The sequence below is a fragment of the Falco rusticolus genome, chromosome 14 (genome assembly GCF_015220075.1).
Source record: "Falco rusticolus isolate bFalRus1 chromosome 14, bFalRus1.pri, whole genome shotgun sequence".
Taxonomy (NCBI): Eukaryota; Metazoa; Chordata; class Aves; order Falconiformes; family Falconidae; genus Falco; species Falco rusticolus.
The window spans coordinates 1,469,296-1,490,255 of record NC_051200.1 but is presented as its reverse complement, the minus strand read 5'-3'; the positions used below and the strand labels follow the sequence as shown (position 1 = coordinate 1,490,255).

The window sequence follows — 20,960 nt, the reverse complement described above, 5'->3', positions numbered from 1 at the left end:
ACCACTGGGAAAATTAGAGTTGTACATTCTGTCAACAGGTCAACAAGGAATAGCTTAGATACGGGTTTGTTTTGCCTGATTATCTGGATGGGGCGGGAGTCACCACAGTGGCAGCCAGAAACCCTGCCACTGCACTGAGATTACAAAAAGAGGCTCCTTTCCTCCCTCTGCCTCATGATAGAGAGAAGGAGGGAAAGAGGCACCTGCCTCGCTGCGTACGCGGCTGCTTTGTTTGCCTCCTAATGCGATGTGACTGACTTGCCTTTTCCGTCCCATTCCAGCACGTTCATCTGCTCCACTGCACTCTGTAATGCAGTGTCTTCTGCAGTACCCAGCTCCTGCGTTCACCTTCTCTTTATTTGCTTGCAGGGTTTTGCAAAGCTGGAGAAGGCAGCCAGCGGAAAGTCCTCAGCAGCACCTACGAGAATGTATCTAGCAGTTCCTGACCGGCTAAGATAGCAGAATTCCTGCTCCCCGCTTTCCTCAAGTTATTTTCCCTCCCACTGCCTCATCACAGTGAATGAGTTTAACATCCGCTAGTTTATGCTGTCAGCTGCATACAAGACAAGTGCCAATGCTAACAAGATAAGGCAGTGTCACCTACAAAGATAAGTGGGCTGATTTTCCAGAGGTGCTGAGCCCCTCTGCCTGTCTTTAACTTCGTTAAGATTCCAGAGCGCTCGCTGTGTTGGAAGTCAGGCAGAGCTCCTTAGGTCTATCTAAGCTAATTGCGAGAAACCTTTTCTGGTTTTGGTGGGGTTTTTTTCTTTCATTTCAGCCATCAGGCTGCAGCTTAGTGTGTGTGAGCTGGCACAAAGCAAGAAGATACAAGAAGTGGTAAACACTAAATTTAGGTGCTTGGGAGGGTTTGAATTTAGTTCATAGCAAGAGGCTATTTCTGCTTCTCTCACCCCCAAATTCTGCCTAGAAATAGCTTCTGCCTGGTTTCCATTTGCTTTCCATGGGCTTTCAGGAGCACTTGCAGACTCCTTTACTCTAATTGTATGTCAGCTTTAATTTCCCTTTCCTGCCTACTCCTCAGTGGATTGCTGCAGCAGCATGTGTGTCTGCTGTCTGTTTGGGAAGATAACGCTCACTTTCACCTGGTAGTTTAACTTGGCCTCTGATGGTAGGTGTCTCACGGCCATACAGAACGTGCCAGAGAATAGGTGTCTCAGTCGCCTCTCCTGACAGGGAGCACTGCTCGACTGAAATCTGAATTTCCCCCCACCTCGCCAAGGCTTGCTGTGCTGCCTCCCTTATTGATCTGAATTGTGTACATCACAAATGCTCGCTCACGAAATTGAACTTCGAGCAGATGCTGTACTTACTAGAAGTCAGAATCGCATAATTTTAGCCCTTAATTCAGATGCTGAGAGGTTGAGAAACCTGAATACCAAAACCTGAAAGTCGGGCTCTATGCCTTCAAAGTGCAGCTCCAAATGTGTCCGGAGTTAGTTTGCTCGTTGAAAGCATTAGGAATGACTGCGAAGCGCCCAAGTCAGTTCTGTAGTAGCCCTTGCATGGAAATAGGTGATGGCAAAAGCTCTAACACAGACTATTGTTAGCTAGGTAATTCTTTATGCGCTTAGTGATGGAAGCTGGCATGCATGCAAAAGCTTAGCAAGTTCGTGTTTTACAGCACAAGTGCTGCTTAGCTTTATTTAGGCCACTGTACCAGTTATTTAACCGAACCATAGGCATGACCTCGGAAGCAACTCCGTGAGGAGAACTCGCGTTAAGAGCAGTCACAGCTCTGCCACTGGCAGGCTTCAGGTTGTGACGGGGGACTGGGCAGCTCTATTTTGAGGGTGCATGGCACAACACCCCCCTGAAAGCCCAGCAGGCACAAAGGTGTGATTTTTCAAAAATGATGAACGATTTTGGCTGCCTACGTTTCTAAATTATCAAGATGTTAGAGGCGTTACTTTCTGAACAAAAAGAGGGTCACAAAAGCAGATCAGGGAGATGAAATGCTCGCTTCTGAAAATCACGGCCAGCAGTTCCTTACACGTCCTTGTACCAGTGGTGGGAGATAACTGGTGCAGCAGCTGTTAGACGTCTTATCCCACCATGGTCAAAGGGGGCTTGTTTAAAATACTGAAACAGATGGGCCTGTAACTACAGGTGCGCTTTGAGAAGACAATCTGCAGAAATAATTTATAACCGATTTGAGTTCCTGATGGGTACGTGGCCTTATAGGGAACGGGATCTGTCCATCGTACGTTTCGTTCCGTCTCCCCTCTGCACGGCGTTTCCCTGTTTCACCCCAGTATACAGCTCTAATAAACACTCCTGGCTCATGTGTAGCTTCCTCACCCACGTCCCCATGTAACGCCCTGCTGGTGTGCGCCCTTTGATCTGGTGGTCTCTGTCGACAATTTTGGCTTCTTGGCGGCCTACGGGCACGACCCGTCTGTGAAGTCACTGAACGCTGTGCTGGCCGGTGTGGCAATGAGGGAGTGAAGACGCGGTGCCAAGGAGAAAGGGGGGGGGGGGGGCGCGGGGGGCAGCAAATGGCCTCGGGAAATACGTGATGTGACATCTTCCACGCGATTCCAGTGGCTCCAAAAGGGAGCCTCGGCCTGCAGGGCGGCATCCCGGGGGGCCGGGGTCCTGCCCGCCCCTTCCAGGCTTCCCGGGTCGGGCCGGGAGACCTGGGGAACCCGACGGCGTGGCCATCGTCACCAACCGATCAATGGCGGATTTTTTCCACCCCCCCCCAAAGACATCTACCAAAGGAACCTGTGCCTGCTCCAAAAAATAACGCGCTTTCAGTTGTTTCGGCCAGGACTGAGGAATTGCTGGCCTGCCCCTGCCCTCCCCCGCTGCCCCTCCTGCGCGAACGGACGGAATCCCCGGGCGGTGCCGGTCCCGGGTCGGGGGTGCCCGGGCGGCGCGGGGCACCGTGCAGCCGCCGGGCCGGGCCGGGGGGACGAAGCGGGTTCTGCCGCCCGCGGGAACCCACCGGGACGGCCCCGAGAAGCTGCCGGAGGGGGGTGGGTGTCGCGCCCCCCCCCCCCCCCCCCCATGTTGGAGGAGGGTGTGAAAGAAGACGATGTCCGTCACTGTCGCCTGTTGGCAGCGCGTCCCCAGGAGACGCCAGGCTGGTGGCGCGCCGGGCAGGGCCGGGCTGACCGTGTGCGCCGGGACAGCGACCCCTCCCCCTCGCCCACCGGGCCCTGCCCGCCAGCGCTCTGCCCGAGGCTGACCGCCCCGCGGGCCGGGGGGGCCGGGCCGGGGGGCAGCGGGGGGCCGGGCCGGGGGGGCCGGGCCGGGGGGCCGGGCGGGGCGGGGGGCAGCGGGGGGCCGGGCCGGGGGGGCCGGGCCGGGGTGGCCGGGCGGGGCGGGGGGCCGCGGGGGGCCGGGCCGGGCCGCGCTCGCCTCCCCGCGCCCCGCCGCCGCCGCGCAGGCGCAGAGCCCCCCTCCCCCTCCTCCCCCTCCCCCTCCTCCCACCCCCCCAACGGCTGCGCGCGCGCGGCGGCGGCTCCCTCCCGCTGTGTGCCCGGGCGGCCGGAGAAAGGCGGCGGCGGCGGCGGAGCTGGGCGGCAGCCCCTACCCACCCACCGGGCTCCCACCGGCGGCCGCCGCAGGTACCGTGTGAGGGAGGGGTGGGATGGGCTGGGGGTGGCCCGGCCGCGCCCGATCCCCCGCCCGGCTCCGGCTCCGGCTCCGTCCCCGCCCGGGCGCGCCTCACGCAGGATCCCCCGCCCGTGGGGCTCCCAACGGGCCGCTGCCTCCTCCCCGCGGCGCCCGGTGCCGGCAGCCGCCGCTCCGCGCGCTGCCCCGGCTCTGCCCGCGGGGACCGGCCCCGGGCGCTGTCCGGGCGGCGGGGCCGGGCCGGGGGGCGGCCGCGGTGCGGGGGCTGCTGACCTGCCCGCGAGCACCCGGATGTCCCTGAGAAGGTCCCGCTTGTCTCGGGCACGGTGGGGGCTGGAAACGCGGCTGCCCTCCCCACCCCCCGGCCCTTGTTTCACCCCCAGCCACCCCGCCCGTTACACGGTGACGTTAAGTTTTGCCGCCTCGCGGTCCCCCCGCGCCCCCGCTGCTTCGCCCGGTGCCTTTGCCACTCGCTCCTCGTGGGAAAAGCCCGACCGGCCCCAACCCGGCTTCCCCCGCGGGGGATGTTGCGTTCGCTGCCCCTCAGCCGAGGGGGTTTCGGTGACGGCCTCGTCGCCCTGGCCCCCGCGGGGCCCCCTTGTCCCTGGGCAGCCGGGCCGGCCGTCCCGCTGGCGCGGCCGTGGCTTGGAAGCATCTTCGGGCATCCCGCTCGTCCCGCCGGGATGCGGGCTGGTTTCGCGGGAGTGCGGATGCACGGAAGGAGGGGGCACGCCAGTGGTTACGGGTTCTCGGTAACTACGAATTAAAATTTCTTTTCCCCAAGCCAAGGTGACTTCAGCAATGCTCCTTGCAGGCACGGCTTGGAACGCTGCGGTGGAGGCGCGAGGCAGCCAGCTCTGTTCGCTTACTGCTCCTCGTAAGTGCTGCCTGTGTTCGGTACTAGTTCAGCTGTAAGCCTAAAATTTTCATCTTGCATGTGGAGGAGCAAAACAAACCAAAGCATCAAGTAAAAGAACCAAACCAAACCTGTAATTTTTAGGAAATGTGCTTGGCTACCGCTGTTACAAGTAGCGAAGCAACGAGGAGATGCTAAGGTGCGTTTGGGGGGAGGGGTATTTCTAATCTTGCTGGCTTTGTGTACTTTGTGTGGCACCCGGTTGTCATGGTTTCCTCTACCTGCTGGCCGTCAACCCTTAAAAACAGGAGAAATTTTCAGACGGTGAAGGAGGGGGTGGGTGGGGGGAGAACATCTACAGCCACAAAAAAACCAGGATTCAAATGCACTTGCAATGCTTGCATCAAATCTTTTAGTCTCTGAATTGGCTGCATCATCTAACTCCCTTCTTCTGTCTGTCAGTTTGCCCTCCTTCTGCAAAATTGGCTTTATAATTTTTTTAGGGGAATCCATCTTACTTGCTCTGTGGAACATTAATGTCATATTAGGGGCTTTTCAATGAAGAGTCAATTCAGAAATGAATGCACGCGTTGAACATGAAAGCTCATGTAAATCACTAGTAGGGAAAAACTAGAGTTTGCTTGTTATTTTGTAAGTGCTGTAAAACTGTATGTTAAATGCACCAGTGTTATTATGTGGCTTTTGGGAAGCCTGAATGTCTGTGCTGTTTAAAGCTGCCAGAGTGATGGTGCTCTGCATGCTCTTCCTTGGTCAACACAACCACCGGACGAATAGAATCACAGAATCGTTTTAGGTTGGAAAAAACCTTTAAGGTCATAGATTCCAACTGCTAACCCAGCACTGCCAAGTCGTAGTGCTTAAGACAAGAAAAGCAGAGAGGTGGCTTCATTCTACAAAACTTACTGGAATCTGTAATCCATGGTGTGACATATTTAATTTTCCTGGTTTTCGCTGTGTTTGCATCAGAGAGTGTGCCTCTCTCTTTTCAGTTGTAACAGGAAAATATGCCAGTAAAGACATTAGTCACGTTTATTTTCATGTACCACAGTAACTGCAGTTCTTGTTGTTAGTCTTTGGTGTAAGTTGATACAGAAATGTTTTCAAGGTTTTTTTTCTGCTTTTCCAGGATAAACCTGGTAACAAACAAAGGATGTTTTTACCATTTTCTTAATGCTGTCATTGTCTGACGTCAGCACCTTGCTAATTATGTTTCCTGACTTTGCTCAATCAGTGCTTTTCTCCTGTATTTTGTTTGTAAACAGATGGAAACTAAACTATTGTGCTTGATTAAATCAGCTTCTTTTTATACAGTCTAATTTGCACCATAAGAGTGGCACATCCTAGCTGTTTAAAATGAGTAATTTGTGTGTGTGGAAATGTTTCATACTCATTTCAGTTGTTCTTTTTCAATAGATTTTGATTAAATTTAGTCACCTTGTACCCCAGTGTAATTACTTTATGCCTGTAACAGTCAGAATTTTTGGTGTTTAATTCCAGTTTGCTTAAAATACTGTGTGTCTTTGTGGAGCTTTTATGTGTTTTTCGTGTCTTGCAGTGAAACTGTGCTTTCTGGATGATGGTAGTGCCTGGAAATGCCCCGGTCATCCAGCAGGATCACGCTCTAGAGCCTGACTTAGGACGAGACTCAACGGAGAGCTCAGCCATGGGCCCTGACACAGAGCCGGCCTCCGAGGAGGTTGGCCCCGAGCTAGCGGAGGTGCGAAAGCTGCGGGAGCTGGTGAGGAGGCTGGAGATCGAGAATCAGCACCCAAGAACGAAGAGTAGCAGGAGCATGCTTGGGACAAACATGCAGAGCGAGATCCATACTGGTGTGGATAACCATGGCTCTGGTCTTAATGGGATGGAAATTAATAATAGCATCAATGCCATAACTGAGAAGCAAGAGTTGCAAATAATGGCAGATCTGCACAACCAATTAAGCAAAATAAGAAAAGAGGAAGGAGAGAGCAACTGCTTAAAAAAAGACATAGATGCCCAAATGCAATATAGTCTCATCAGTGCTGCTGAGGAGTTGTCTTCCAGTGTGTGTAAGGTGGAGATGAAGACAGACGATAACGTTAGATGTTCTTCACGTACAGATACAAGTAATAGCACAGAGCGTGTGGGGAACTTGGTCATTGTGGGTATTGATTCCTCGGTTACAATAAATGAACAACATCCCAATGCAAAATGCGGAGATGTAGAAAGTCTTTCGAATGATGCAGATCTGGATGAAGTGAAGGTGTTGGAACTTGAAAATTGCACTGAAGAAGAAGATAGCTGGTATGTATTTCAAACCTTCGGTAATACGTGGAGCTTGCGCTGCTTGGGAGTTTCTGTGTTTAAGTGTGCAATAATTTTTAAGGGTATAAAGTATAGGAACTCGTTTTGTACAGTGTTTTGATTTTTAACAGCAAGAGTGCACTTCTCATTATCAGCTATTCTTATTTTTAAGACCATTGTGCCAGAGCATTATTTTATTAAAAAATCAGCGTAAGGCTTGTCTTCCCCCTTTCTTCCTGACGCTGCTGTAGCAAGCACAGAAAACTTCCTTTCCCTGTTTATGTAAAATGCGTGCAGATGAATGAATGATGGAGGTTTAAAACTTTGTGCGTAGCTGTCAAATACTGTATTTAAATATGCATTTTGTAAAACACAAACCGAGACCTTAAACCGTCTGGAATTTGTGGGTTTTGCTAGTATCTAAAGTTGACAAATCATTGCCACTTCCTGAATATTGTTTCTTTGCAGTTAACCTGTTTCTTTTGTTTAGGGAACTGAACTGAAACAGATCAATGATGTAATCCTTAACAGACCTTACTTGGTAGCACTCTCCACTTCACCAGCAGCCTTGTTTAGAACTTGTTTTATAAATCAGCAGATTAATTTCCCTTGCCCTTCCAAAGCTAGTTAAAGTTTGAGGCTAATTCCAGCTCATGCAATAGCTGTGATTTGAGATTTTTACCTAGCGTTCTTAACTTTTAAGACTTTGTAGGGTAGCCTCTGGGATCTGCAAATTGTGTTTCAAAACTGTGTAGCTAATCTAGTAGCAAAGACAGCATTGCAGAATGGTTGCTGAATACAAAACACATCTTAAACTCTAAAAATTCATTAGCTGTTAGAAGTGATGGTGAAGTTTTGTTAATGGAATGGAGCTCATGTAATGACATCAACTCAAGTCTAAATACAAGGTTATATTAAAAACATGATTTTTTTTCCCCCCAGGCTTTTTTTTTTAAACAGCAAATACTGGTTCTAACTTGATCACTGAAAAAAAAAAATAAAGGGGGGGGGGGAAAGGGTAAAAAGGAAGGAAAGAGGAAAAAAAAAAAAGGAATATATTTAACCAGTTGAATTTGGAAGACAGGCTTCATTATTTCCATGTCGATGAAAACAGCTAGTTTTATATTCATGTTTATATAACCTGTGACATGAGAGATTCTTCAAACTATATTGACTTGGTAAAGAAACCAGGCAGAGTCTGAGATTTACACGGGCAGTGACTACTGTCCGATGCAATCAGGAGAGATTCTGCACCCAGCAGCTCGGTTTATTAATCTTTCCCTGAGCTGGTGGCTAATACGTTCGTTCTTCTTTACCAGGTACCCCTCTCAGTATAACTTGTAGGATCTTCATGGTTTTAATACCTCTGTCGTCTTGTCAAATTTGGTTGATAATAGGTTAGCATATTAAAAAGAGGTACCCCAAGGACCTTAAAATAATGGTGATATTATGGAGCACTTGTGCAGGTACTATTATCATAAATTACCTTTGATCATTGTTGCATTGCTTCTGTCTGTTTCATTTTCCTGTTGTCAAACAAACCTGGTAAAACAAGAAGTGGCTTTTGCAATGGCTTCTTGTTCTAGAGCTCTTCTGCTACACAAAGTGGGGAACAAATAATATATGTACAGTCAGTAGTGCATGGCTGTGCTTATTGCCAGGATATTAGGATTTAGGGTATTATCCAAAATTGTCTTCATAAGCATGTGTCTCGTGTACTGTCTGTGCAGATATTCATGCATTCCTATCAGCAATAACCAGAAAAAAGTAGTTGGGGGGGTATTAAAAAAACCACAACAAACCAACAAAACCCCCTTAATGCTTATGGATTTAGGATCAGCTTTAATAAGGTAGCTTTGCTGATTGGGGGGAATTTTGTACTGGATGTAACTAAGTAGATGTAAGTACCAGATGGAAGTAATATCTAATGTGTTGAGCGGTGTATTAGTCAAAGCAAATAGCTTACTATATTGTTACATTTGCAATCTGTTTTTTAATGTTACACATAAGGAAAAAACCAATCTAATATTGGAAGCGATCATGTGTACTTTGATACTTAGGATTTTTTTGTGATTTCTGAGAAATTCACAGTGGCCTTGTTTTTTCCTGTCACTGCTGAATTGATACATTTTAACAGCCCAGAAAAACAAATATCCTTTTGGTTTTCTTTAATATTACCTAGTAGAGGGGATGATGGTTTGTACCTTAGAGCATACTAAGAGCTCTTTGCATTGTTTTAAAGTCTGGAAGTGTTGAAAACAGGGTGGGGAGCAGAAGGCTGTCGATAAGAGAGGCTTTGGTTGTCAGGGCTTCAGGACATTCTGGTTTCAAGAACAGGTCCAAACTTCAGGGTAATTTCTATCGTGGTATTTGCTTATGCCCCATGACTCCTTAGCAGGTGAAGCCTCCCGCTGAGTCTGCCGTGTGGGTTTGTGCCACTTGAGCTGAGGCCGCCACAGCAGAACCCACTGCCCGGGGAGGGTGGAAGCACCAGGAGTGGGTGGGAGGGTTTGTTACTGCTCCCTGCAGGTGCAGATGGACTCTGTTTCTGCCCCGTTTTGAAATGATTGGCTTTACTTGGATCAAACTTGCAAGCGTTTCAGTGCAACTTCCCTTGGCTTCGGCAAGATATGTGTGGTCTAAGGTTTTGTTTTTAAAAGCGACACGGTAAATCCTGAACGCCTGTGACACGTGAGGTGTGGCGTCACACGCCGTAGCTGTAACTCTGTCCTGCTTTGGTGTCTGTCCCTTGACTTTCTTAGGTCACTTTCTCAAGTAGCTGTTTGAAATCGTAAATATCCTTGAGAGCCAGTCAAGTGAAAGTTTGCTTTCTGTGCTGTCGAGTTCAGTGTGATGCTTAACTTAAACGTGAGCGCTGTTTGCCCACTGCTGGTGACCAGTTCTCCCCCTTGCACCGGTGCTGTGCAGATCAGCTCCCGAGCTGTTTGTAGAAAGGCAGTTACCTGTGCAGAGGGGGCGAAGGTACCACCTGCATTAGCATCACCTTGTCTGTCTTCCTTAGTGTTTGTCATTGTTAGGTACTCCCCCTGCATGAGAACAGAGTTGTGGCTTTCTGTGCATTTAGTTTATTGTTCTTTGTGCAGTGATTTGTGTTCATCATTTTGTTATGCATTCCCGTGCTACTTGTTTGGTGTTTTGCCAAATATGAGTTATTTTTCCTGCTAAGACTCGGGAGAGAGAATTTTGACTTGGAGTGATGATGAAACGATTCATATTCCAACTCCCTCTGAACTATAAATTGTTCTTATTCATGTGTCATTGGATGAAAGAGAGAGAAAGAAGTGGCAGAAGTGAAAAGCCTTACATTTTTTCAGTACTTTTTTACTGAATTAAACTATTTTTGCCTCCATCTCCTTTGATGGACTGAGTACCAAACTCTCTGTCCATGCCTCACCTTGAACAACTTCAGGTTTTCTCCTTGACGGAAGGAAAGAGGCCTTTGTACGTGTCTCCCCAGTATTGCTGCTGCTGTTGCTTAAGATCTTGATCCCAGTGGCAAAACTGCCAGCAGTTTAACACAGGGCTTCAGGTAAGCTTTTCTGTATGTATGTTCTTCTGCTTTTTTTTTTTTGTAAAGAAACAACGAATCACACCATAACAATCAAGCACATCCATGTAACAGAACCTTGTCTTTACGTTGCTGCGTTCCTTTTAGAAGAAAATGTAACATACGATGGGTGCGTACATGAATGTACCAGTCAGCCTGAGGTGGTCCTGGTTTCTTGTGGGGTGAGGAGGAGAAGGAATCTGTGTCACTCAGGGGAATCCCTGTGTTGCTGCTACATCCACGCCTTGCACAGTTTTCATTCCCAAAAGCCTGTCTTTCAACGGAAAACAGGCTGTGCTGCCTTCGCCTTAGCGTTGTGTTGCCTCCTGCTTGAATCCAGGGGTTCAACACAGCAAGGAGGGTGCCCTTGAAATAGTCTTTGCAGGAAGAAGGAGCATGGTTTGGTCAAATTACTGTTCAGGAGCTTCCTGGGAGTGTATGTTTTCAGCCTTAGCCCTGTGTCCAGTGGCCACCTATATTAATGTCTTAAGGTGTTTAATTCAGCATCACTGCAGGGTGTCACCCTTGTTAGCTGCTTGTACCATCAGCGATAGGAAAAAAAAAAATATGGAGAAGTTCCACCAAATGAGGATGTGCTTCTGCCATTTTACCAATATCATGAAAAATACAGCATCTTGTGCCTCTTAATTTGGGGGAGAACTTTAACTCCCTACTCTCTATATAATCAATTCACACATTTCCGCAGGCCACGTCGCAGTTTGCCTGCAGTTTTTCCTTGCTGTTGAGACTCTACATGACTCGGAAACAGTAATCTGCGAGGTCTTGGTTTCTTAGGCAGGTCATCTTACGAAAACCTTCTAAAGATATTTTTAACAATGGATGTCAGCTCTGTTGCATTAAATAATGTACAGATGACTTATCAAAAACATTTCCTGACTGCTTAGATTGTTTGAATAGCGCGTTATCTGTTTGTGCTAGCTGCCCTTAGCGGTGACAATGCTCCGTGTAGGGGCTGGCTGGCTGTGCACAATCTCTGGGTAGACGAGCTCCTTCAGAACCCCGTCTGTGCAGCTCCACGATAGCATTGCTATCAGCAGGCTTCGTTGCCAGTAATTGCCAGTGCCGGAGTAATCTGAAAGGAAGAATCTACCTGCTTCTCTGACGCTTGTGTGCAAAATATGACCTTTCAGGTTCAATTGCTTTTGACGGTGGAGGCTTGAAATGACTGAGCTCTTAGTGAAGTGCTTGAGGTATTGGCTCCCGGCTCTTTCTGTAGGATGAGGTGTGGGCACGGTAACTCCCTGCTCGGTGGCACTGCCAGAGTGGCGGGGGAAGCCTTTTTATCTTGCTGCAGCAAGCCTGCTACCGACGCTGCACAGCATCCTTGCGCAGCGTACGTATAATGGGGCTCTTAAGTTGTTCCACAAGGTGCCTTTTGATCATCCCGCAGACTGCAGGCTGCGTCAGGAGATCAAGCTAATGCGATGTTTAGAGCTTCTCTGTGACTTAGCGACTAGATTTTTGCTATTTTGTTCAACAGGATCAGCCACGAGAGAGACATGAGGAAGTGATGCCCCTTCTGGGTTTTGCAGGATAATTTTTTTTTTTCTCTTCCCAATTTCTGTTACTTGGGAATGAAGGCTCAAACTTCTACTTGGGCTAATACTGTAACGTTTTTTGTGTGGAGTGTTTTCCACAGGGTTTTTGTCTTTTTTCCTGTTATATTTCTGTCCCTTCAAGACCCAGACATGACTGTTTCGCTGTTGCTTTCCACAACACTATATTTTCAGTATTGGTATTTCTGTTTAATGTTAAATAGTGTCTAGATTTGAGATTAGAGCAACATAAGCACAGTAATAAATCTGAACATAACTCTCTGAAGTCTGATACATAAAGGAGAGGAAAATGAATGCATTATCTGTTTGAGGTACACACTTTAAGAAGAATTTAGTGGCCTTCTTGGCACTTTCTGGAGGTGCATCTTATAAAGCTAAATTGTTCTAAACATATTTAGCTACCTCAGGACTCTTTCTCCTTGCATTGGTGTGTATAACTCAAAGGTTTGAAAATGAGTGTGATGTCTGCCATTTCCAGTACTGGTGTAGCTGCCAGGGCTACGTGCTGTGGAAGATGATTAATAAGCCGAGCGTATGTCTTAAAAACTGAGGTTCGTTTTACTTTCGGTTTAATTTACTGATGTACTAGTTACAGAGCTTTCTGCAGCTTGGATTTTCTTATGATCTATAGATTTACTAGTGCGTATTCCGCGTGACTAGGACCCTAAATTCTCAGGCAGTACTGGCTTGCACTCTTACAACTCATCTGATGTGTCACTGGGTTGTGAAGATGCTTGTTTTTCGGTACAGCATGTGAGTTGGGAAAATTGTCATGGTATTTTCTAGATTCTTGGGGCTTTTTATTTAAAGCAGTATTTTCAAAAATCAAACAAGAGTGGCTATTAACTGCCATAAGTCCTCCTGTGACATTGACCCCAAAAGAAAAATACTCTTTCTAGAAGATGCTCTGCTGTTAGTGCATTGGAATATGTCAGTATAAAATGGAAAGAATCCCACAAATTTATTTTTGAGTGGCTACATTCTAATAGAAGGAAAAAAAATAAATCTCACTTTGTGCTTGCTGCACAACTCAAACTACTTGGTTCTTACCAGAGGTGCAGTTCATAAAATACTTCATAGGGGGGAAACACATATACTAGTAAGCAGAAACTAAAGATGTTTTATCTAGGGGTTTCCTCACAGAAGCTGAAGGAAATCTCGTTCACATTTAATAAGTTATGCAGCAAAACCCCAGTACATCAAATTGAGAATATATTCCCAAATGTTTACCTTCTGAATTTTGTATTAGGCCTTGTACCTATCTAGATAACTTCTAATTGTCATTTGCAATTTGACAAAAGAAAACATTCAAAGCACAACTTTTTGCCATTTAAACAGAGCCTGCTTTACACCCAAACTGCTGAGTTGCAGGAACAAAATGCAAAGTAAAGCTTTCTCGGTAATCGGGTGTTTGTTAAAACCAAAAGACTTTGGCTGACTCCTAAACTGGCAGTCGTACACGCGCCTAATGGTACGCCCCGGTACCTTTTCTTCCAGTGCTTATTGGATTAAATTAACCTGACAAATCCAACAGCCTTAGAGGAAAAAACCACCAGAAATAAAATTCTGATTGTCTTTTAAACAGAGCAGTGAGCAGAGCTTGTCACGAAAGACTTTCAGCCGAGGCCTGCTCAGGCTCAGCTGGACGGCGGCGGCGCGTGGGCCTGCCCTCTGCGGCCATGGCAGTTGTGCCGCGGCGGCTGGCGGGGGAGCGCGGCGTGGGGGGAGCCGCTAGCAAAAGGTGACTTTTGGTTCCTAAAAGCGTGTCCGGAAGAATCTTCACTCCGATTTGTGGGACTGCTGGTTTCAGTTTACCGGCTGATGGTGTGAGTGCTCCAGAAGAAGCTGTGGCAGTGTTTTGGGCGGTGTGTCGAACCCTTCCCCAAAGCTACTCAAAAAGGAGAACAGTAAACCTGCTGCTGTGAGACCAAGCCAGAATTCATCACTTTTATAAGCTGCCTGTTGGTGCTCTGAAAAATTGAGTTGTGCTTGCTTAGTTGAGTTTGGTGGAATGATGAGGCCACCTCTTGCCAGCAGACTTGTTAGCTGCAGGGCTGGAGAGGGCTCGGACAGCCGGGGAAGCGGGAGCTGAGCTCCGCGTGGGAATGGTTGGAGCAGTTGGACAGGGATCTCCTTCCAGCTGACACCGTCCTGCGTAGAAACGTGATTAACAGCACAGGAGGAGCTGGGCAGGACAACTATTTCCTGAAGTGGAGCAGGATTGTCTCCCTTAACCTAAAATACATGAAGAACAGCGTGACCTGCCCTAAGGAGGCTGTTGGCCTCTTTTTTAGTTTGATGGTTTTATTGCTTTTTTTGGTCTGAACTGTAAAATGAATCCGGAGAGAGGGCACTTTGCTTTCTCTGTTTTATTGGATCTGAGTGGCTGTAATGCTCATTTATCCATGCTGAAACGCAGCAAGATGTGCTTGTGGGGTCTTTCATAAAAGATAACAATTGCAGATTCAGGAGTATTTGTGTTCATGTTTCTCAGCATTTATTTTGTCAATAGCAAATTAACTTTCGTTTGTGTTTTTTTTTTTTTTATTTGCATGTGGTTTTGTGTAAAGCTTGGTATGAAAAAGCTTCTGTGTGAGATGTGACCAAAGAGACTGAATCTCTGCTCCTTGAAAAAGATGGGTTTGGCCAGGGGCGGGAATATTATTAAGATCTGTAAAGTCATGAGTGGCATGTCAGGAGGCAGTAGAGAACAGTTACCTTTCACCTGTATCCCATGCTCCAAGAACCAGCAATATCAAGAGTAAATTTGACGATGTGTCAGGTCATTTCAGAGCAGGGGAGCGGAGGTGGTTCTTCACCCTGCGCATTGGTGCGTGGTGGGACTCATTGCAGTAGAGTGCTGTGGGTGCTGAAAGCAGATACAGATTCAAAAAAGGGATTAGATGGCTTCACTGGAAAAGGTTATTTTGGGAGCTGTTGCATACAGAGCTGCTCAATCCAGTAGCCCCAAATTGCCAAGCATGGGAGGCCGGGGCAGCTTTTGCATCAGTACAGCTTGTGGAGTGATTGTTTCCATACTCATCCTGACCAGGAGACAGGGTAATTGGTTAGAGAGACAATAGATGCCACCACAGTATTTTAAATATTCCCGTTGTTTATATGTTTTTTTTTTCTTGGCCAAACATTACTTTCATGGGTAGGACACTTGGCAACCAAGAGTCCCATAGTGTGTTTCTGTATCTTTGAAACATGAGTGTTTTTCGGAAATTAATGGGATAATTACTAAAATAGCTGATGACTTGGATTAGTTTTGTTGTGGAAAGGAGTTATGAATTGAATATGAGATGTCTGTGTGGGAATGAGTAACTGGAGCAGAAAGACTTGATGTATCTTGCTGCAGGAGAGTCGGTTTATTGCTAGAAGAGAGAGCAGGGTGCAATTGAAGTGCACGTCGACATTCCTTTAAATCTTAAAGCCATCTTCATGATCATTTTATGCTCAAATACTGGATTTTGCACTGATGAAGGTGAAATATTATGTATCCATCAGTGTGAGGACAGCTGTTGGGAGTAGTGCAAATTGAGTGTGGCTGTAGCCAGTTTGCTGGTGACCAAGAGAGTTCTTTGTCACCTCCGAGCAGTTTGCGAGGTGAAGGAGTAAGGGATTGCTGCTTGAGAGGAGGGTGGCAGTGGAAGAAAAATAGCAGTTGTGTGATTGTGTGCATGGAAGAACTCACAGGAGATTATGAACCTGTTTACGTGAATTTTCTCGATGCAGAGAGGTAGCAGCTGTGCTGGCTGTGCGAAGGTGGCCCAGAGACCGAGCGTTGGTGTCCGCAGGTGGCAGCTGAATCCATCAGGCTCCTGCATATTCATCTCCCCCAATCTAGTCTCAAAGCATTTCCCTTCCAGAAAGGCATTCGGTATCTAAAAACTGCAAAGACCTAGAAGTTTTCTTCATAATTCTACATGTAATTTTAAGAAATTACATTGTGGACAAGTTCAGTATTTCGAAACTGAGGCTGAAGAATATCACAGGCCTGCTCACAAGATCAAAACCACTGGCTTTCACAAACCTCCTCTCTGATTTTTTAGTGAATTCAGAGGTAATCACCTCACAGACTCTTCCAGAAACTGCACAGATGCAGGTCCCTAAGGTCATCATCGCAGAGCTTCCTTTCCTACCTGTGAATGCTGTTTATGAGCCCCTGAATGACTTCAGCAGAACGCTGTATTAAATATCTTTTTGTAGCAATGCATTCATAGCACCGTACATATATATTGGCACATGCATATGAAGATTACTTAGCTGGAACTCTAATGTTAAAGTAAGGTACCTGTTAGTATATGCAGGAAATTTATTGTCTCTGCAGGCAGGTTCTGTTAATGATGGCACTTCACGTTTCTCTTCCTGCCTTCCTTGGGCTATGAATGGAGATCTCGATGCCCTCTGTGTGAGGGTGTTCTTTTCTCAGTGACATGTAAGAATTAAAAACTGCTTAACTTCTGTATGTAGACAATACTGATTATTATTTTTTTTTCCCCTTCCTCACAAAAGTTTTAAGTCTGTTGCTAAATAGCAAAACTGTTAAAACGTAAGGTGCTTTTTTTGTTGGGATTTTTTGACTGTAAAAATGGAAATGTGGGATATGTAAGTAAAATACTGGAGTTGCTTTTCAGTCTGGCTCCTACGCCCTTTGACTTTTCTTCAGAAACATTTTCTACTTAATGCAATAAAGGTTAAGATGCTGCTTTAAACAAGATCAGTTGTAAATAATCCAACACTGTAAGATGATTATATCTGTCTATACATAGGGCTAATCCTGTATGTGTACGCAGAACAGTGCTAAGGTTATTAGAACTGTCAGAAGCTTAGGCTTCAGGAGAACTTACCCAACATTACAATAAAAAAGGAGGAAAGGTAGCATACAGTCGTACTTCCTAACTGTTTGAAATTTTCTAAATCTTCCAGTTAAATGGTTTATCCCTGAAATCTGTGAATAGAGTTCTTGCTATTCATTCAGTGTCTTGGAGAGCTGCTGTTAGGAGATAGCAGCCAGCCGTTGCCTGCTGTGCAATACAGGGGAACATCCAGAGCCGTGAGGTTTTTAGCAAAAAAAAAAAAATACAACAGTTAGACTTCTGAAAGTAGATCACCTTGAATCTCAAGTTACAACACCTCCTGTCTGTGTCATGAGATGGGTTTTTTGAGGGGGAGTGAAGGGAAGGGCAGTGGTGACAGGTAATGGTGATAAACCAACGACTTAACGTTTAGTAGTATTCCAGCAGCCCAGGCTTGAACCTGGCCTTGCAGTGGCAGCGTACTTCTCTGTGAAGCCATCTTTAAGTGAATTTTACTAATGTGATAGTAAGTTTTGTTTCTGACTCATAGTATACAATTTATATTTTTCCATCCTGTTTTTAATTTGGATACCTTTTCTATTGCTTACCGTTAGGTATACTTTGGTAAATGCTACGTTAGTGGCTGTGTGCTTTGAGTTAATGAGCATTTTTTTTACTGTCTCCTTTCAATCCTTGCAAAGGCTCTATGTGTCCCCAAGAAAATCTATTACAGATCAGAAAACGGACTCGCCTTTAAAATGGTGCCGCCAGGTGCTGGATAATCCCAGTCCCGAGACAGAAGCAGCCTGCCGAACTCTTATAAACAGACTTGATCAAGGTACGTAAACTATAAGCATTGCTTCTGCAAGTGTCTTTTCATTCCACTCATGTACTCCGCGTTACTGAGGAGCAGTAAAGCAAAGGAGATGTGAAGTTTGTGGTTGCCGCAGTGGAGAGCATCTGCGGAGATAGGCTTCAGATGTTTGCTCTGGGGGCGTGTTTGTACAGCAGCGTTTATTATTGTATAAAATTGTATAAAACCCCTGCTTTCCATTTTGATCGATAATGCCTCAGCTGGTGAAGGTAAGAGTTCATTCTGTAAACATTTAGAAAATCATGCTGATTGCAAGTAATAGACAAAACAGAGCTGTGATTTTTCTTTTTTTTTTTTTTTTTTTTTTTTTGCCTGTATGTTAAGCTGCAAATACAGGCATTTCAAATTAATTGCCAAACTGACCACCTTGCTTTCTGGGTTTTTAATATGTTCAGAGCCTAAATATTAAAATACATTTTGGTGTTTTCAGGCTTTTGATTTTATTTTATCATTTTTTTAGTATTTAAACACCTGTAATGTAAAAATACATAAAGGAAAAAATGCGCTTCTGGGGAGTGGGGGAGAGAATCACATGGAACTATTATTGCAGCTGTTTTCTGTGTAAGAAGTTCTAGTGCTGTTGAGCGTTTCTAATGGTGATTACTCCTGCCATATGTTACCTTTAGTATTACCTGGTTAAATAGCTGTCTGATGCTCAAAGCTTAAAATAATGACACATTAAAATCTGTAACTTGAAGAAGTGGTGTCACTTGGAAACCTAGTGTATCTTCCAGTTTTACCATCCCCTGAAAGCACTTCGTATGGTGGCTTTTAGCTGTGTTATTTAACCACTGAGGGAAAATCCCTTACTTCACCTGCCTGAAACAAAAACACCGTGGAGCATCCTGTTCAGTACTCGTGTATCACCATCACAGTCAGTGTCCTGGTGTCGTAGGTTTGCGGTTTTTTTTCCTTTCTCAGAGCACAGAAGGATCAATCCCGTGTTCACCTTCACTGCTGTAAGGGCTGTTAGAATAGGCACACAGTTTACTTCATGACAAAACCGTGAAGGTTATTCTGTTTGTACACACCTGTAGTACATCACCTGGAATGTCTGGTGGATATCCTGCCTTTGTCTTTTAAAATGTACTCCGCATTTGTATGTAAGATGGACTGAATTGCTGATAGCCAAGACACTGAGGGCTTTGAAAGTGAATAAGTAATCCTTCTCTATTTTGTATAGCTTGCTAGATCATGCAGCTTTCCCATGTCGACAACTGTGATTTACCCTGCAGCTGGAGGGATGACTAGTTTTATTATTTAATTCTAAAAACTCATTACTGAACACCATGTTGCAGCCTCATCTATCTAGTGTGACTCATGCACATCTGAACACAAAAGCTGTGGTTAGCAGTGTTTGAAAAAAGTGAAGTTTCTGAGCGAATTAATGTTTTGAAGTTCAGTGATGTTCTTAACTGCTGAAAATACAACCTCCAGTTTGGTACAAAAGTTGTTGTCTGCCTGGGTTTCAAATTGGCTGGCTTTATCTTCTGTGTGAATGCAATAATTTTGTTTCCAGTGTGACCAGTAATTTGCCTTTGCTGATTTGAAGTCTGAGAGGCCACTGTTTTGTTTTTTGAAGTTTACATCCTAACAGTGTTTTGGCTCTGTTTGTAATCAGGGTTATTTTGAGTTTAGCCTTGAAATTCCTGATCTGAGATAACTGAGTGTAGTTTGAGAACAAACAATTTACTTTTATAAACCACCTTTGCTTAAAAATTTGAACGAAGATTCATTTGATTAACTCTTTGCTTTCTGTCTGAAATGTCTCAGACTTCATTTGTACTCTCTCTCCTTTTTAACTAAAATAGTCTTATGTTTGGGTAGGAAATAAAAAAAACTATTTATGTAATGAATCTTTATTATTTTCTGAGCTACTGTTTTCTCAGTGGTAATGGTTTGGTGGGCAATTCAGCAGCCCCTTGAATACATGTAGATCACAGAGACATTTCCGTAGTGTTGTAGCTGCTTATTTCCAGCTTCAGTAAGCATGGATGCACGAGGTTTTGCTACCTGGCTTATTTTGATTGTTTCCCTAACTTGTATGCGAGTCTGTGTGCTGGATAAGTATTTCGGAACAGTTGTTTTGTATATGTGTTTGCTCTCCTTTTAATCTAAAGGCATAGCTTTTGTGGTTTAATGCTGTTTTGATTCCATCATTAAAAATTCAGAATAACACATGCATAAACTTCAATGGAGGAGTTTAAAATGACAATGGGGTATAGAGGTGACAGATATTTATAAAAACAGTCTTTGAAGGCCAGCACTGAAACTTTGGGAAGTGTATGGCTTCCTTAAAACCTAGCTTGTCAGTGGTTATTCTTGGAATTCTTCAGAAGTGACAAAAGAAGTTAAAGGGGGAGAGTGAGCAAGGGAACAGGCGCTGCTTTGCTTTCTACATCTTGCAAGTGACACTGCCAAGATGTCTTATGTGAAGTAAATCTTACATACAATATTTAATCTTGTTTGATCTGATGCCTTTCTTTATCTTATGCTCTTCATTTTTAAAAACAATTTGATAACCTTTATGGCTTTTCTGTATTTTTCCTTCTAGCCAGTAGATGGAAAAACCTGTATTGCAGTCCATTGGCATCACCAAGCGCACATAATTTGAATACAGAGACAGGCTCCTGTAGCAATGCACTAAACTCTCCCGGGCATCTCAAATCGACTAACAAAGCACTACTAACCTGTGGCAGCTCAGGTATGGCATGTCAGTAGAGCACTGCAAACCTGTAGTGTTTAAAATGCAAGGAGTATTACTAATTGACACAGGGAATTCCAAGTTTTCAAGAGATGCAAGTCCCCACCATGAGGTTTTTCTCCTCTCAATCTGCTCACTTACTGACCCAGGTTTCATCTGTTGCGTGGGAGGAAACCTCCTTGCATTCTAAATGTCTTGTAGTTATTTCATGGTTTTGTGTTTATAACTTTACATATTTATAAATGGTACTAATTTCAAGTGACTTAGAAAACAGCTGTTGGGGCAAAGAAAATACTGCTTTTAATCGTATGTAGGTGTTAACTTTATACAGTTACTTGGATTCAGTTTTCTGACTTGAGCTGTGACGTTTGTTTCAAGTTTGTGAAAATAAAAGGCGCAGTCTACAGGATAAGCCCTTAAATTGGCCTAGTGGGCAGCTAAACACAGCATTACAAAAGCTTTCCACCAGACTTAATTGTGTTTGGAGTAAGATTTCCTACCTTAGAGGCAACTTACACAAAATTCTTGTTAGAAGCCTGTATTTGTAAGTATGATAATGAAGCTTCTCCTGACGGCTTAGCCTCAAGTCTGCCTTTGCATTTACACCGCTGCCTAAGGAGCCCCTGTAGGCTCTTCCAGGAGCTTTGTTTATCCTTGATGCATTTCATGCTCAGT

At 45.3% G+C, this 20,960-nt stretch overlaps 2 protein-coding genes across 7 annotated transcripts in view; both read left to right on the top strand.

Annotated features, from left to right (window-relative positions):
• Positions 1-2,294, top strand: part of ZNF185 (zinc finger protein 185 with LIM domain) — a 49,873-nt gene extending 47,579 nt beyond the window's left edge. For all 3 annotated transcript variants that reach the window (XM_037408555.1, XM_037408556.1, XM_037408554.1), the window contains one exon: positions 370-2,294. The gene's annotated coding sequence lies outside the window, so the exon portion shown is untranslated. The remainder of the gene's footprint in view (positions 1-369) is intronic.
• Positions 2,295-3,470: 1,176 nt separating this feature from the next.
• LOC119157342 (SLAIN motif-containing protein-like) overlaps positions 3,471-20,960 on the top strand; it is a 27,075-nt gene continuing 9,585 nt past the window's right edge. Inside the window, exons 1-5 of one of the 4 annotated variants that reach the window (XM_037408189.1) lie at positions 3,471-3,593; positions 4,385-4,477; positions 6,033-6,760; positions 17,409-17,545; positions 20,136-20,285. In XM_037408189.1, coding sequence (XP_037264086.1) covers positions 6,051-6,760; positions 17,409-17,545; positions 20,136-20,285 — 997 coding nt within the window. In that variant the 5' untranslated portion in view covers positions 3,471-3,593; positions 4,385-4,477; positions 6,033-6,050. Of the gene's footprint in view, positions 3,594-4,384; positions 4,478-4,497; positions 4,656-6,032; positions 6,761-17,408; positions 17,546-20,135; positions 20,286-20,960 lie in introns of those variants that run through there. The other 3 variants (XM_037408190.1, XM_037408192.1, XM_037408191.1) reach the window with 3 other exon arrangements.